Below are 17,099 nucleotides of genomic sequence, written 5' to 3'. Positions count from 1 at the left end.
CAGTGTCTACACACAGGGTTGTATGGAACGACAGAGCTGTCTGGATGGCGAGGGGGAAGGTTATTCAGGCTGTGCTATTACCCTGAATAATGAAACTTAGTTTTCCTGCCCCGGACCCTCTGGAGTGAGGAGTTTACAGGAGGTGCAGAGGAGGCCTGGACAATGTTTTGGGCCTGATTGTGGCCTTCAGGGTCTCTTGTACTATTGACTGCAGGGTTCACTGGCAAGTTCACTGATGGTAGTTCTGAAATTCCCTACATCTGGCAGCGGGGACATGGCAGATTTGAGCTGGCTGCAGAACAGAGGTTCTCTGTAGGACATGACGGTGAAAGATGGTTTTCATGTCACACCTGCCTAGGCAAGATAAATGCTCCTTTTCTCTCCACACAGGGCAATGGGAAGTTTGCAGCAGGCTCTCGTGTGCTTTGAAAAGAGGCTAGTGGTGGCCCATGAGCTTGGGGAGGCGTTCAACAAAGCCCAAGCCTATGGGGAGCTGGGGAGTCTGCACAGCCAATTAGGAAATTACGAGCAAGCCATCTCCTGCCTGGAACGGCAGCTAAACATCGCCCGAGAAATGAAAGACCAGTCTCTGGAGAGCGACGCTGCCTGCGGCCTGGGGGGAGTCTATCAGCAAATGGGCGAGTACGACACGGCACTGCAGTACCACCAGCTGGACCTGCAGATTGCAGAAGAGACCAACAATCCCACATGCCAGGGCAGGGCCTATGGGAACCTGGGATTAACGTATGAGTCTCTGGGCACCTATGAGAGGGCAGTGGTTTATCAGGAGCAACATCTCAGCATTGCAGCTCAAATGAACGACTTGGTGGCCAAAACTGTGTCCTATAGCAGCCTCGGGAGGACACACCATGCCTTGCAGAACTACTCTCAGGCTGTGATGTACTTGCAGGAAGGTGAGTGGATGAATTATCCAGTGGCTTTACGTCTGCAGAGGATGGGGGAGAGGGCATATCCGTGTGAAAGGGAGCGAGGTGTAGGAATGTGAGCATGTGTGTCTAAGACATTCGCTAGCTCTGAGAGTATCCTGCAGACCTGTGCAGTTACCACCCAGGGCACTCTGCCCTTCATTAGTGGCCAGGCTGCCCAGACCTTCATGTAGCAGCACATTGTGACAGACAAGGGAATGGCAAAGCTTTAAAAGCTTATACTGGCATTAGAAAAGGTTCAGAAAAGGGCAATTAAAATGATTAGGGGTTTGGAACAGGTCCCATATGAAGAGAGATTAAAGAGGCTAGGGCTTTTCAGCTTGGAAAAGAGGAGACTAAGGGGGGATATGATAGAGGTCTATACAATCATGAGCGGTGTGGAGAAAGTGAATAAGGAAAAGTTATTTACTTGTTCCCATAATATAAGAACTAGGGGCCACCAAATGAAATTAATGGGCAGCAGGTTTAAAACAAATAAAAGGAAGTTCTTCACACAGTGCATAGTCAACCTGTGGAACTCCTTGCCTGAGGAGGTTGTGAAGGCTAGGACTGTAACAGGGTTTAAAAGAGAACTGGATAAATTCATGGAGGTTAAGTCCGTTAATGGCTATTAACCGGGATGGATAAGAAATGGTGTCCCTAGCCTCTGTTTGTCAGAGGGTGGAGATGGATGGCAGGAGAGAGATCGCTTGATTATTACCTGTTAGGTTCACTCCCTCTGGGGTACCTGGCATTGGCCACTGTCAGTAGACAGGATACTGGGCTGGATGGACCTTTTGGTCTGACCCAGTATGGCCATTCTTATGTTCTTAAAGGTCAGTGAGTGCCTTGCAGGGGGAGGATTAATGACTAAACTTCACTACAAGCAGCCTAAGTCTCTTTGTAAAGCCAGTCTGCCCTGAGTCAAGAGAGAGGGAAATCTCCTCAGTGGGTGACATAGCAGGCCAGGGAATGACTTGGGTCCACAAAGCCTGTTTGTACTGAGGACAAACAGCCCCGCAGCCCACTTGGGCTGAGCTTGCCTCAGCTGGGAGCTACCTGTTTATCCCCTTCAGATTAAAGTGGGGGTGGGGCTCAGAGCTGGAAAAGTTAACAGGCCCCTCAACCGTGCACCATGACAGTGTTGTGGGGGATGATCTGAGCGTCTGGGAGCAGGGGACAGCTGGAGGGCCCCCATTGATCCAGCCTTGCACGCCTTACCCTTGATGCTGCTGCACCATCTCCCAGGATAAAAGCATTGTCTGTTCAGCATGGCGGCAGCAGTGTGAGGAAGAAGACAAGCTGTGTGGGTTGAATGGTGTAAGGGGAGCTGGGCTGCAGATTGATAGATTAATTACCCGAGTTAGCCTGGATTTCCTGGAAACTGACTTGAGCAGGATTTCAGTATAGTAGAGGGAATTTCAGTTAAATTGGTGGGGGGGAAATCAGTGCGGCCCCCTTTCCTGATGGGAGGTGACCTTCCTGCTGCTCTGGCTGCTGAGAATCCCTGCAGGCCACTCTTCTGCAGCTGAGCCCAACAGCCCTTACCCCGCCTGGGCCTTTCCCTTACATTCTCTGTGATGCTTGAGACTAACCTGCTGGATGTATCTGACAACACTGCGGCCCATAGAGGTGTGACGTGTTGGGGCATTGTAGGAAATGCCTGTGGATGTTGTTGGAAATGAAATGAATGTTCCTGTGGTAGGTCAGATCAGAATCCCTGCCCTGCCTCTAGCTGCAACAGAACCCTCATGTCTGCCAGGAAGGTGCTGGGAGACCTGGGGCAAGGGTGGGTGCTGAGGCATGTCCTGGTTAGCTGGATGTATTAGCAGCTGAGAGAGGGGGCCTCTCAGCTGAGGAGGGAGAGGGAGGAGGACTCCAGCAGCACTTGGCAGCTCAGTGCAGTTTTGTTCGTCTGCAGTGTTTGAAGGGTTAAAAGCCAAACCGCTATGGTGAGAGGCTGCCTGTTTGGGTGGGAAGAGGCTGGAGTGGCACAGAGGAAGGGCCTGGATCCTAGCTCTGGTGCCTTCTCCCTGTCCTCTCCATGCACTCCAGCTAGCCTGCTCCCTGCCGCTTGTGCTGGCGCACCCCTTGTGTTACTGTCACGCACCCTCCCGCTGACCCACTGACTTGGACAGCACAGGGAGCATGTACAGCACTTCTCTTCAAGGTGCTGTCAGCCGCAGCAAATCAGTTACACCTGCACACGGATGAGTGCCCGATTAGCACTGCTGGGACCCTACTCCTGTCTGCAGCCTGGACACACCACTCCCTTCATCCCAACCCTACCCTCATCCAGCAACAGGGAATCTTTTCTCTTGTCTTCACTTACTCCACTTCTCTTTCAGGACTGAGACTTGCAGAACAGCTGGGGCGTAGAGAAGATGAAGCCAAAATCCGCCATGGCCTGGGCCTCTCCCTCTGGGCTAGTGGGAACCTGGAGGAGGCCCAGCACCAGGTAGGCAGCAGCTCCACCGATAGGAGGCTATCTCGTCCCCTGTAATGCATCTCTCATGCCCTGTAATGCATTCCCTATGTGGTCCTTTCTTACGCATGGTGCCCGTTCAGAGATGACTTGTCACTGCCCACCTGGGTGCAGTCTCCTGGCCTTCTCTCCCTGGACACAGCTATGTCTCTTCCCCTACAGAACGGCCAGCCCCTCTGCCTTGGACACTGCAGCAATGGGTGTGATGAGCTGCTTGCAGACCAGGACTGGATGGGGCAGACCTGACCCCAGCTGAGAGCATGTTGGTCCCAGCTTCTTCCCCTCTCCTCCCTAGTCCCCCTCACTGAAGTGTCAGGGCTGCACGCTGGGCCAGCTACGGTTCTGAGTGTCACCATGGGCTGTTCTCCCCTCCCAGCTCTATAGGGCGTCGGCACTGTTTGAAACCATCCGCCACGAGGTGCAGCTGAGCACAGACTACAAGCTATCGCTCTTTGACCTGCAGACATCATCCTACCAGGCCCTGCAGCGAGTGCTCGTCAGCCTTGGTAAGAGATACCTGTGGTACCCGTGGCTGTTGGGAGCTAGGCGTCTGAGTTCTTCCCTAGCTCCAGGGTTTGACCCAAGTTCCAGGTGTGAAGTTCCTCTCAAGTGTTTCTAGTCTAGTAGTTAGAACAGGAGATTGGGATCAGGGCTCCTGTGCCTTTTTGTGCTTCTGCTGCTGGCAAGCTGAGCCAGTCCCATTGTGCTCCATGCCTCAGTTTCCCCATGTGTAAAGCTACGTTTATGTCATGGAATTTGTGACTTCCAGAGACCTCCCTGACATTTTCTGCTTCAGCCCCTGGGGCTGGCAGCTAGTGGGGCACCGGCAGGGTTACAGCGACAGCCTCCTCAGGATCCACCTGCAGGATTCCAGCGACGGGCAACAGCCTGCGGGAGGGTGGGGTGGGGAGAGAACCCCACAGCTCCCAGCCACCACCGTGGCAGGAGAAACCATGGGAGCTACAGCAGTAAAAGTCACAGACAGGTCAAGGCTTCTGTGAATTTTTGTTTATTGCCCATTACCTGTCCGTGACTTTTAGTAGAAATAATGATGGCAAAATCTTAGCCTTACCCATATGTAATGTGAGGATAATTCCTCACGGGAGCCTTGTGGGGCTGCACTTAACATTTGCACAAAGCACTGAGATCCTGGGATGAGGCATAGTTCAGCATGTCCTTTCCCTGATATTTCATTGCTTTCCCCTCTCAGCAGCGCTTCCTTCAGCCCCTTGCTTGTGTACGCTTCACTCTTGTGCCCCAGAGGGCTGTGCTGGGTCACATCACAGAGCCCACAGCAGCACTCATTTCCCTCCCATTTGTGTGTAGACCCTTCCCTTACAGGCTTGGGTAGGAGATTCCCCTTCACAAATCAGCATCTTCTGCTCCCAGTGCCAGGTGCACTTCTTCAACCTGCCTTTGCTAATACAAACAGAGCAGCCTGGCTAAAACCCTGCCAAAGCAAACCACTTCCCAGCACATACAATCCTCTGGAGGCCTGGGGAGAGAGTGAACCACACACAATGGATATGAGTCACCTTGCTTAATGCACGACTGGAAGGTAGGCGATCGGACCCATGGGGATGAGGGTGGGATTAAAACCTTAGATAGAAGAGAAGAGTGTGACAAACATACGAATTGTCTGTAATGTTTTTAAGAACTATCTGTAGGACTCTGTACTTATTGCCTTGGCATTACTACCCAGTGGGTGCAGAAGAGTTAAGATTCTGCTCCTGGCGCAGAGCAGGAGACATGATGTATTTGGGGTGTTAGGAATGGGTCGTTATGGATTGGGTTCAGCCAGTCTTTATTGGTGGCAGATCCCGGAAAGACAATGGGCATGCTGAGCAATTGACACTTTACAACAGGAAGTTCTGGCAAGGTGAACACACGAACTCAGCCAGCCTGGCTTTGCAGCAGGAGGACACTGGACTGAGAGGTGACAGGAGGCAGTGATAAGAACTGGGCTCACAGAAACACAGAAGCTCACCTGGGACTGACAGGCAAAGAGATCAAGAAAGAGAGAGAGAGAGAACCTGGATGGTTTCTGCAGCAGCATGGCTCAGCGTAGCCCAGGCATTGGCTAGTCTGAACTCTGTCTTACTTTTGCCTCTCTGGCTCACCAAAAGACTTCTCGAGGCTGGGTTACAGTTGACTAATGAACTCTACTCTGTTCTGAAAAGGCTGCCTGAAGTCATTTCAGATACTTGCTGAGCTTCTTTGATCCCTGAAGAGCATAAATGTCTCTGAACAGCAGTCTGCTTCAGTCAGACTCTCTGGGCAGAGCTCTCAGTGAGAAGCAGGAGCACTGGATCCCTTAGGCTCCGTTTCAGAGGTGTGGAGGCCATGTGGCCTACCCTTGTGGAAAAGTGTGACCTCTTGGGGTCTGGCACACTGAAGGGACAGCTTACAAGTCAGAGTGTAGCACAGATCCTGTGGATCTGTGACCGTGGTACTGGATATCTCGGATGTTTGATGTGCCAGGGAGTCCCAAAGGGCACTGGGTTATAGCCGGGGAAGAAGCAACATGCAGGCTGCATATGATGGCAGAGCAGCCAGCCAGGATGCTTGGGGTTGCTGGGGAAACAAAGACAGTCTGCTGCCCTGTGACCTGGAGTGCCGCTGCCCAGCCACCCAGTGGTGCTGGTCTGGATTGGAATAACTGCCATGCTCTCTACCCCTTTACAGTGCTCTGCAGGGTCTGGTGCAGGCCTGAGACACGTCTTTGTTCCCTAATTGTGGCTCTTCTTCACAGGCCACCACGACGAAGCCCTGGCTGTGGCAGAAAGGGGGCGAACAAGAGCGTTCGCTGACTTGCTGGTGGAACGTCAGACTGGACAGCAGGACTCTGACCCCTATTCGCCCGTCACCATTGACCAGGTTCTGGAGACTGTGAATGGCCAGAGGGGACTTGTTCTCTACTACTCACTGGCTGCCGGCTACCTGTACAGCTGGTTGCTTGCTCCTGGGGCAGGTAAGGTTCCTTTCTGTAGATTAGAGCCAACTAGCAAAGCCTGGAAATCAGAGTTGGGACAGACTCATTAGGCTCTCGTCCTGTCCACCACCCAGAGGCTGGGCCTGTCACCCAAAGCTTCACTCTGTAATGTGAAATAGGCCCTGGATTATGTGTGCTTTGCTGCCACATCCTTATGCTCCCTGCTCTCTGATAGTGCTATGACAACTTTTCAGGGTGCTTATTCTGCAGTTGCTTATCACAGCTAATTTTACTGCAACTGATACTCGACTCTTGTTGGGAATTCAGGTAAATCTTGGTAGCTTTGGTGGCAATTCAGCTGCAGAGGTACTGAGGGAATAGAGCCCTTGTCACCTGTACATGGGAATTGGCAGCTGCTGGGGGAACTTTCTTTCATCCTTTATCTAATATTATCATGAAAGCAGGAAAATAGGATCATCCGTGTAAGCTGGATCAAGAGGCAGGCTGGCTCAGGGGATTGGTAATTGGAGATGAAGCCTTTCACCCTGAGGGCACTGGTTTGAATGCACACTCACAGGCCAAATTCATCTCTGCTCTAATTCTGTTGTAGTCACTGGTGTTACTCTAGGGAGGAATTTGGCCTGAAGACAATAGTAACTAAAAGGTGTCTCCATCTGACAGCTGTTTTGGGGGCCCTGGTAAAATGAGATGGGGGATTTGTCCAGTGTATAAATATCCTCTCTGCAGAAACCAGTGCTGCATAGCACCTTGCGGGCAGGCCAGGAGAGAGCCAGCCATGGAGACTGGACTCCCCTCTTAACTCTAGAGAGGGAGGCCTCCCCTGGTCAGGATTAAGGTATGCTGGTGGGTCGGTGGGGTGGGGTGGGGAAAGGTTCACACTGCTGTGCTGGTGCCATACCTGAGGGAAAGTCTTGACATCACCCCAGAGCTGTCTGTCTATCACCTTGCCACCTTGGTTCCAGGGACCACTAGGGACATAAATTGGCAGCTCCTTCATGGAGCCATGAGCACAGATGTGTTGTTGGTGCAGTTTACGCAGTCCATGACACCTGTCCCTTCTGTGGCAAGAGAGAGACCCTAGAGCCTGTTTATTTCAGTGCACCAGGTTGCAGTAGGATTGCCAACCCTCCTGGGTTGGCTGGGAGTCTACTGGAATTGCCATTGATCTCCCGGTGACTATTGAAAGCAATCCAGGAGATTTTAATAGGTACAGTACAAATAATGACATTACATCATGTTGGGAAAAAAATCTCCTGGAATAGCTTCAGTCAGAGTTGGTAACCCGTTTCCTGCCTCCTCCGGAAACTCCTGTTGAAGCTCTGGCTGCACCTTTCCCTGTACATTTTTATTGATGTACTGTCCATGTGTGGCCACACAAAATCTCGGAGCCTCCCTGTCATCCTCCTTCTGGCGCTGGGCAAGAAGGCTATTTACCAGGCTAGGAAGAGGGAGTTGGACTGGGATGTTCTCTGGGACTGTGGAGAGGAGCCAATTTTTGTTCACTTTTTTTATCCGCGCATCCCGGCAGATTCCTCTGGATGGCTTCCGCTCTGGAGAGGTGGGCACTACCTGGGCTTCTCAGCTCAGTGTTCCTTTCTTGTACCCTTGTTTTGGCACCTTCTTCCAGCATTTTTCATTCTTTGTCCCCTGTAACTTCTCAATACCCATGTTTCTTTTGGTCCATACCCCTCTGTTGAGCGGGAGGACTTCATGGTTTTGAGGACTGATCTCCCTTTGGGGGATCTGGCTGGCTCATGGGACCCAAATAGGCCAGCACATGCGGCATGCACAGAAATAGAGGAAAGGAAAGTTCAGTCAGAGAAGCATGTTCAGGGCTTTGACATTCACCCATAAATGGGAAAGTTTTCAGGTGCTTAATTTACCCATTTTTCAATAGCCAATCTGTCTGGATTTCCCACAGGGCAATGCAAAGAATGATAATGAGATTCCAAGCACGCTGCCTCCAATAGAGAATCTTTTATGTAACAAAAAGTCCTCACTTTAATTACATTTCTCTGTTTTATGCTTCCAAATGCATTTGACATGTATTAATTGCAGTGGATTACAGATAACAGGAGGGCAGCCCAACTTCCTGATATGCCATCTAACTGTCTGATCCTCTGAATCTTCTTCACATGAATGTGGAAACATTTATCACAGAGGAGCAGAGCAGGAAGGATTAATTGGAAGAGGATCCCTTTTTGCAGGCAGCTGTTATTCATTATCTAATAAAGTGATGACTGTAAATCTTCAGGAGTTCTTCTTGTATATAATTTAATAATTGTAACCCTTCACCACGACAAAGCTAAAGAGATAAAGAGCACTAATTCAGATTGCATTGAACATGGTTCAACAAGGAAAGCAAACACAAATGAACTTCTTCAGCTTGGATGACGTATTTTTCGCTAGATGTATCTCTTTGATTACTTACTCTAGGAGTGACTTAAATCCTTTATGGATCTGAGTGAAGAGAGGTTACTGTCCTGTTACACACATGGTCACTAATTGCCCTCTCAAACCATACATTTTGCGTAATAAAATGGTGGTGGTTTTACCACACTGGAGACAGACCTGGGCCTGGTAAGATGGTATCCGTTGGAGGAACAGGGTTTGTCACTGGGATTCATAGAGATTTAGTCATGGCCCCTCCATCCCCAGCACAAGTTAGGGACTTGTAGAAGAGCAGCCGCAACCAACCTCCTGGGGCACTTGGGTATGTAACTGCCCGGCCCTTAGAGGCTGTTCTGTGTAACTGAGCTTTGCGAGGCGGTGCTGGTTACACTGTCTGCTCGGACTGTCTCCCACTCTCAGACCCTTATTCTGCAGCTAGTTGCTGTTTCACCTTTGGCTGCCTTACTGTGGGCTCTTATGTGGGAGTTCTCAGGCACTGACTCCAGCTCTCTACTTTCTTCTTGCCTTCTCCAATACGTACGCAGAAACTTTGAGGGCATCTCAGGTTCCTCATTCTAGCATAGGTAATATTCCCTTAGAACTCCCCACTCACCCCTTGACCATTTCAATGGATCCATTTGTGGCTGTTGCTACAGAATAGGTTGCTTAAGTCTTTTGATTTGACCGTCTCTTCTTACCAGCTTGGTTTGTTGTTTATGCTGCCACTGCGAACAGGGTGCCCAGGGTAAGCTTTGAAGAGTGGTCACAGGTGCCGTGGCACGGCAGGGTTACTCATATTAGAAAGGGTGTGCTGGTCTGAGTGGAGGAGGGTTTTATCTGCAGTAATAGCTGAATCCTTGACAAAATGTTGCACTCCTGATATGAATGTTTCCTTTCTCTGGTGTGCCCCATTGTGTAATGTTCTTGCTTTAGTATTTTAATATGCACTAATCTGCCTTTTACTTCTTTGCATGTGTTTTTGTGCATACGGGTGAAATGAGAAATCTCCATGTGACACAAGGAGATTCTGCTGTAGTAATAACATTTTTGTTCAGCCTTTCAGCCCTTGTGTGTCCAGTTTATGTGGTCAGATACTATTAATAGACATTTTTCATATGCTGCTATTGAAATGTGAATTTCCCTGGTAGATGCTTGCGAGAAACATCTGTTTTATAATTCATATGAGGCTGCTGTGATAGTAAGTGCCTTCTGAACATCTCATTAAAGCCCTGCTCAGTTTTCTTCCCTTGATCCATCATTTGCAAAGTACAAAACCAGATTTTAAAAGCAAAGTCTTAATATAGCATATTGGACTAACTCCTGGAAAGCCCTCTGGAGACACGGCACGGCATGCTTCGCTCCATTTCTGCTGGAGATGCCAAACCCTCAGGACTTGTAACAGTTGTACTGCTTTCTTTGTCAGTTGCTGGCAGTGCACTCCCTTCACACAGTTGATAATGCTGGTGATGAATGTGTCCTTGCAGGAATTCTGAAGTTTCATGAATACTATCTGGGTGACAGCATGGCAGAGAATGCCGGGGACATCCATGAAGCAAGCAGCGTGGGCTTCCAAACAGTTACTAATTCAGCACTGGAGCTCTACATCTCAAGTGTACGAGAGGCACTGGGCGTGGACTCCTACTATACCCGGTGAGTTAGGGGTTCATATCCTGATTCTCTTGCTCCCACCTGGAAGTCATGTATCCAAACAGCCTGAGAGGAGCTGATGGCTGAGAAGGCTGAGAACTCTGATTTTCTGGGCCAAATTTTAAATAAGCTTCAGCCAAGCTGCTCTATTTTGTATCCACAGCCATCTGTGCTGCAAATAATAGATTATGTGCATGCAGATGGGGTTTGCACCCATAGACTCGATGGTTAGATGTCTCATTATCTGCTATATATGGGCAGATTCTATTCAGAGGCACCCATGTAATTAATTCTCCCTCAGAGATTTGCTCATAAAAAATTGCAGTTGCGACTTGGGCGAGAACATTTTTGAAATATGTCCCTTTATGGCTAGCAAATACCTCACGGGGAATGAACAGTCCCTCTGATCAGCGTAGCTGCTATCTGACAACAGGTAGAGATTTCCTTCAGTTTATCCATTGTACAGGTATACGCCACAAGTATTTTTACACAATTTTTACTCTGTGGCTTGAACATGAATATCTTAAATTCAAGCTGTGTGCTTAGCTGTGATTGGTCTCATAAGTCACATAGTGTTATTTGGTTCCCTGATTGGATGAGCACACAAGCACTTCCTGTACTGATACTTGAACATGCAAATTACACTTTGTCTTCTGCAAACACTTAAGCCTGCAGGATGGAGCCAGGGACATCCCCATTCTTGCACCTGCTCTGTGAATTGAACAGGTGGGAGGTTCTGCCATAAAGGATATGATGACACTTAGGCCATGTCTGCACTACCACTTATGTCAGCAAAACTTGTGTCACTCAGGGGTACGGGAAAAAACACCCCCCCGAGTGACATACGTTTCGCCAGCATAAGAGGCAGTGTGCACAGCCCTATGTCGGCAGAAGACATTCTATGCCAACATAGCTGCTCCCGCTGCTCCTTGAGGGTGATCTGATTATGTCAGTGGGAGAGCTCTCTCCCTTTGGCACAGCGCAGGTATACAGGAGATCTTACTGTGGTGCAGCTGCGTTGGTGCAGCTGTGCCACTGTAAGCTCTCTAGTGTAGACGTAGCCTTAATCTTCTAACTAAAATTGAAACCCACTGTACAGTCATAGACTGTATGTTCTGAGCAGGTTGGTTTCATCTCAGGCATTGTTTGTGCCCTCAGAAGCATATGCTAGAAAAAGAATCAGGTTAGTAACCAACTTGCACTTTGCCTGATTTACCCCCGGTGAGGGGAAGAGCAAGTGTATTTGCTGGCCTGGGACGTGACCTAGGCCCTGGACACCTGTAGGAACGGCGGCAATGGTTTGTTGTGTTTTATTGTGTTTTAAATTTCTTTAAACTGAATCCACATTCTCTTGTAACCATAGCACTGTTTCTGCAGCACTGAGAATTGTGGGTGACTTTCCTGTGGTTGGATCACTAACACTAACGCAGGGCACTGCAGATGCTGCACTATAGGAAACTTTTTGCAGATCCCGTCTTGCTTCTGATTTCAGTGATTAGTCCTGTGTGTTAAAGATCCATTTGTTTGTCTGACTCTCATATTAGCAGGGAGGGAGTTCCCTGCTGGCTGGGGGCAGGGCATGCAGGATCTGCTTGCAGTGGGAATGATCTCATTTGTAATCTTGAAATCTTATGTTGCTGCCTTCATCACAGAAGTATGCGCTAGGTCATGGAAGGCTCTGCTCTGACTGAACTTCCTCGGGCCTGGACCCCTGGGGGCAGGGGGCAGTTATGGCTGAGTGGGACATCACTCAGAAAACTGATTTTTCATGCAAATAGTTCTGGCAAAGAAACAGAAATTTCATTTTTGTGGAATTGAGCCAAAAAGTAAATTTTGCTCAGGATTTTGTGGACAGTGCAGAAAAAGTTGCAAACACCTCCCCCCCCTTCCCCCGCAATTAATCTCTATTAATAGCTGTACTGGTGCCTGCCACAGGAACCAGCCAGATCTGTGTACCTGGTGCTGCAGTAACGTGAGTCAGACCTTCCTGTGCAGAAGGTAGCAATAAAACCAAGAGGTGCTGCAGAGACCTCTCCCCAGCAATGCCTGCGCTCGCTCTGTCCCGCGTTCACACCTCAGTCTGATTTAGTTGGATTTTCCACCATTTGATTGTGTTAAGAGATTCAGGGTGATTTTTGCAATTCTGTCTGAGATGTTTTAACTGTGTTGAGTGTGATCAAATTTCCAGTCAGCTTCGTCTCTGATTTCTCTGACATCCCTGCCCTGTGATAGGATGGGACATCCTGGGGACACACGGTGGACAGCTATTAGCAAGCCATGCTGAGTTACTGAACAGATGCAGTCAGCATCTTAGAAAGGAATCCCCGGGGAGGCTGTGAATTCTGTTACCAAGTGTGGGCAGGGAGCTTGTTCTTCCCTCTGTGTCAGAATCTATAAGGAAGATGGAAGACCTGGGTAATTCTCAGCTTGGGCCCTAAAGATTTCTGAAACTATTTACCCTGGAGGAATTCCACCATGATTTCAACAATTTCCATCCCACCACCAACCTCAGCCTGGTCCAGTCCACACAAGAGATCCACTTCCTGGACACTACAGTGCTAACAAGCGATGGTCACATAAACACCACCCTATACCGGAAACCTACTGACCGCTATTCCTACCTGCATGCCTCCAGCTTTCACCCTGACCACACCACACGATCCATCGTCTACAGCCAAGCTCTGCGATACAACCGCATTTGCTCCAACCCCTCAGACAGAGACAAACACCTACAAGATCTCTGTCAAGCTTTCTTACAACTACAATACCCACCTGCTGAAGTAAAGAAACAGATTGATAGAGCCAGAAGAGTTCCCAGAAGTTACCTACTACAGGACAGGCCTAACAAAGAAAATAACAGAACGCCACTAGCTGTCACCTTCAGCCCCCAACTAAAACCCCTCCAACGCATTATTAAGGATCTACAACCTATCCTAAAGGATGACCCAACACTCTCACAAATCTTGGGAGACAGGCCAGTCCTTGCCTACAGACAGCCCCGCAACCTGAAGCAAATACTCACCAACAACCACATACCACACAACAGAACCACTAACCCAGGAACTTATCCTTGCAACAAAGCCCGTTGCCAATTGTGCCCACATATCTATTCAGGGGACACCATCACAGGGCCTAATAACATCAGCCACACTATCAGAGGCTCGTATACCTGCACATCCACCAATGTGATATATGCCATCATGTGCCAGCAATGCCCCTCTGACATGTACATTGGTCAAACTGGACAGTCTCTACGTAAAAGAATAAATGGACACAAATCAGATGTCAAGAATTATAACATTCATAAACCAGTCGGAGAACACTTCAATCTCTCTGGTCACGCAATCACAGACATGAAGGTCGCTATCTTAAAACAAAAAAACTTCAAATCCAGACTCCAGCGAGAAACTGCTGAATTGGAATTCATTTGCAAATTGGATCCTATTAATTTAGGCTTAAATAGAGACTGGGAGTGGCTAAGTCATTATGCAAGGTAGCCTATTTCCTCTTGTTTTTTCCTGCCCCCCCTCCCCCCAGACGTTCTGGTTTAACTTGGATTTAAACTTGGAGAGTGGTCAGTTTGGATGAGCTATTACCAGCAGGAGAGTGAGTTTGTGTGTGTATGGGGGTGGGGGGGATGTGAGAGAACCTAGATTTGTGCAGGAAATGGCCCACCTTAATTATGCACATTGTAGGGAGAATGGTCACTTTGGATGAGCTATTACCAGCAGGAGAGTGAGTTTGTGTGTGTGGTTTTTGGGAGGGGGGTGAGGGGGTGAGAGAACCTGGATTTGTGCAGGAAATGGCCCAACTTTATTATCATGCACATTGTGTAAAGACAGGTTTCAGAGTAACAGCCGTGTTAGTCTGTATTCGCAAAAAGAAAAGGAGGACTTGTGGCACCTTAGAGACTAACCAATTTATTAGAGCATAAGCTTTCGTGAGCTACAGCTCACTTCCTCAGATGCATATCGTGGAAACTGCAGCAGACTTTATATATACACAGAGAATATGAAACAATACCTCCTCCCACCCCACTGTCCTGCTGGTAATAGCTTATCTAAAGTGATCATCAGGTGGGCCATTTCCAGCACAAATCCAGGTTTTCTCACCCTCCACCCCCCCACACAAATTCACTCTCCTGCTGGTGATAGCCCATCCAAAGTGACAACTCTTTACACAATGTGCATGACAATCAAGTTGGGCTATTTCCTGCACAAATCCAGGTTTTCTCACATCCCCCCCACCCCCATACACACACAAACTCACTCTCCTGCTGGTAATAGCTCATCCTGTGTAAAGAGTTGTCACTTTGGATGGGCTATCACCAGCAGGAGAGTGAATTTGTGTGGGGGGGTGGAGGGTGAGAAAACCTGGATTTGTGCTGGAAATGGCCCACCTGATGATCACTTTAGATAAGCTATTACCAGCAGGACAGTGGGGTGGGAGGAGGTATTTTTTCATATTCTCTGTGTATAAATAAAGCCTGCTGCAGTTTCCACGGCATGCATCCGATGAAGTGAGCTGTAGCTCACGAAAGCTCATGCTCAAATAAATTGGTTAGTCTCTAAGGTGCCACAAGTCCTCCTTTTCTTTTTGCGAATACAGACTAACACGGCTGTTACTCTGAAACCTATACTTACCCTGGTGTGATCTCAAACTAAACTGAAGGGTGAGTGTCCGAGAAAGATGAGGGTACGTTGGAAAGGTTTGCAAGGCAGAGAGTTTCAGACTCGGACACTGTAGTATACTAGCTTAGCCTCACCTTTTTTCTTCGGATGACTGGGGAGAAAACGCAACCTAAAAAGCTGTTAGAGAAAATGCCTAATTTTTGAGCTAGTGGGGAAAGGTGCCTTTGTCCAGGAATTCTGGCAACATGTCACAGAACCTAAGAAATATAGAGCTGGAAGGGACCTTGAGGTCATTGCCGTTCCCCCACACTGAGACAAGATTAAGTCATTGCTGTGTTTCTGGGCGTGGGAGCGCCACATAGTGGTGGGGGAATGAATGAACTCTGCTGTGCAGATTGGCCTCTTGCTCTTGATTACCGGAATTTGGATTCAGTCCAGACTTGACAAATTAGTTCAGAGTTACAGCCAAGCTGCTTAGTGCAAGCAGTGGATTACAAGGAAGGGATCAGCATTGCTCATTTTGTGTGTGACCTCCAAGGCTGCTTGAACCACATTGCTGCTGTCATGCTTTCCAAAGGCATGAAACAAAACCCCCAGCTCAGACACAAGAGGGGAGTTCTGTGCCCAAAGCCGATTGAGATGGCAATCTAACACATGGAGGGTGCAACGTCACAGAGTCAGAGGAGGTTTCTCCAAGCAGTGCAGGAGACACACAAAACTCAGATTAAAAACTGTTCTTTTTAGCCGTAGGCGGGGCCTGAGCCCTACTTTCCTCCTCTGGACGAACATCCTTTTGGACCCAGTGGCCTCGGAGGGTGCAGGGGGTTGCAGCTGACAATTCCTTTGTGGTGGAGGAATGAGTTAAGGCCATTGGACATGCTTGTCAGGTTTGCAGCTGCCCATATTTTGGAGGTGTAATCCCCATCGGATCAGCCTTTCCATGGATTTCATACTTCCCATTTTCTTACTGGGACTGTCCCCTTCAGTCCGCATACAGGTGTGCCAGGCTCCTCAGCAAGTGAGTTCTCTCCTCCATAGTCAGAAGGAGACAGTGAGACACTGCTGAGGTGGTTAGAAGCAGTTTGTTATCATCAGGCATATCCAGGGGATAGGTCAGTGGTTTTGCTTCTGGTTTTCCTCGTTTAGGCCACTATTCCAAACACAAGCTGAAGCAGAGGGCACCAGACGTGGCTGGAAAGAGGAAAGTAATCTAATGATTTCGCTTCTTCTTTTTAAACTTTGCCAGGGAGCCTTACGCAGCTGCTGAGATTGGAAGCTGCTAGCAGATGGAGCACTCACAGGGCAGATGGCAGGAGCATAAACTCCATCCGCCAGAAGTAAATGTATTTAGTTTGGTCATCTCTCTGTGGCATGGATTCTAAAGTCCTCCTGGCCTCTCTGCTTCTGAGTATTGAGATGTGACCTATCCACTAAGACCCAAAGCGCTACTTATGCAGGTAGTAATGGGAGGAGTAAGTTTCACCTATGTGGATGGCAGCCAGCTCCACACATCAGATGTGGCAATGGGGCAAAGGGGATGATATGGGGGATGAATGTCATTCACTTATCTGCTAGACTAGCCACACTGCCAATCTCACTGGGTTTGCGTCTTTTACAAAGGCCTTAGGTATCCATCCACAGGGCTCCAGGTGTCCAGTTTTGTGTTCAGATATAGAAGCGAGGACTCAGGGACTACAAGCCAACTCTATGGGCATAATAACACTTACAGCAGCCACTTCTATAATTTAGCATAATGAAGGTGATGGGTTTGAAGTGACAAAATCTCAGGTTTCCTGGGGCTGTCACAGACAATGAAGGCCTTTTATTAGTGTTTGATGAGCTCAGACAAATAATACAATGTATGATTCTTAATCGGCCATGAGAGGTGGAATTGGCTTTAAAAAGTCAGTCGCTTCCAATAAAATGTGTTGGCTACACAAAGACAATCTCATTGCAACATTCCTTAATTGCCTTTTCCTTTATCCCTTTGCTGGTTTTCCAACTGTATGCTAATCAGACACATGCAGGGAGGGAGTTCCCTGCAAAATAATGTCTCTCCTGATGCA

The 17,099-nt window shown here is 48.6% G+C and overlaps 1 protein-coding gene across 3 annotated transcripts in view; it reads left to right on the top strand.

The window, feature by feature from the left end:
* Positions 1–17,099, top strand: part of TTC28 (tetratricopeptide repeat domain 28) — a 504,428-nt gene that overhangs the window by 415,550 nt on the left and 71,779 nt on the right. For all 3 annotated transcript variants that reach the window (XM_084649138.1, XM_084649137.1, XM_084649139.1), the window contains exons 8-12: positions 391–914; positions 3,275–3,384; positions 3,788–3,917; positions 6,164–6,382; positions 10,240–10,405. In XM_084649138.1, coding sequence (XP_084505264.1) covers positions 391–914; positions 3,275–3,384; positions 3,788–3,917; positions 6,164–6,382; positions 10,240–10,405 — 1,149 coding nt within the window. The remainder of the gene's footprint in view (positions 1–390; positions 915–3,274; positions 3,385–3,787; positions 3,918–6,163; positions 6,383–10,239; positions 10,406–17,099) is intronic.

Source organism: Lepidochelys olivacea (assembly GCF_965140295.1).
Source record: "Lepidochelys olivacea isolate rLepOli2 genome assembly, chromosome: 15".
Lineage (NCBI taxonomy): Eukaryota > Metazoa > Chordata > Testudines > Cheloniidae > Lepidochelys > Lepidochelys olivacea.
Note: the sequence above shows the minus strand (reverse complement) of the source record. Positions and strands in the feature narration are given on the sequence as shown.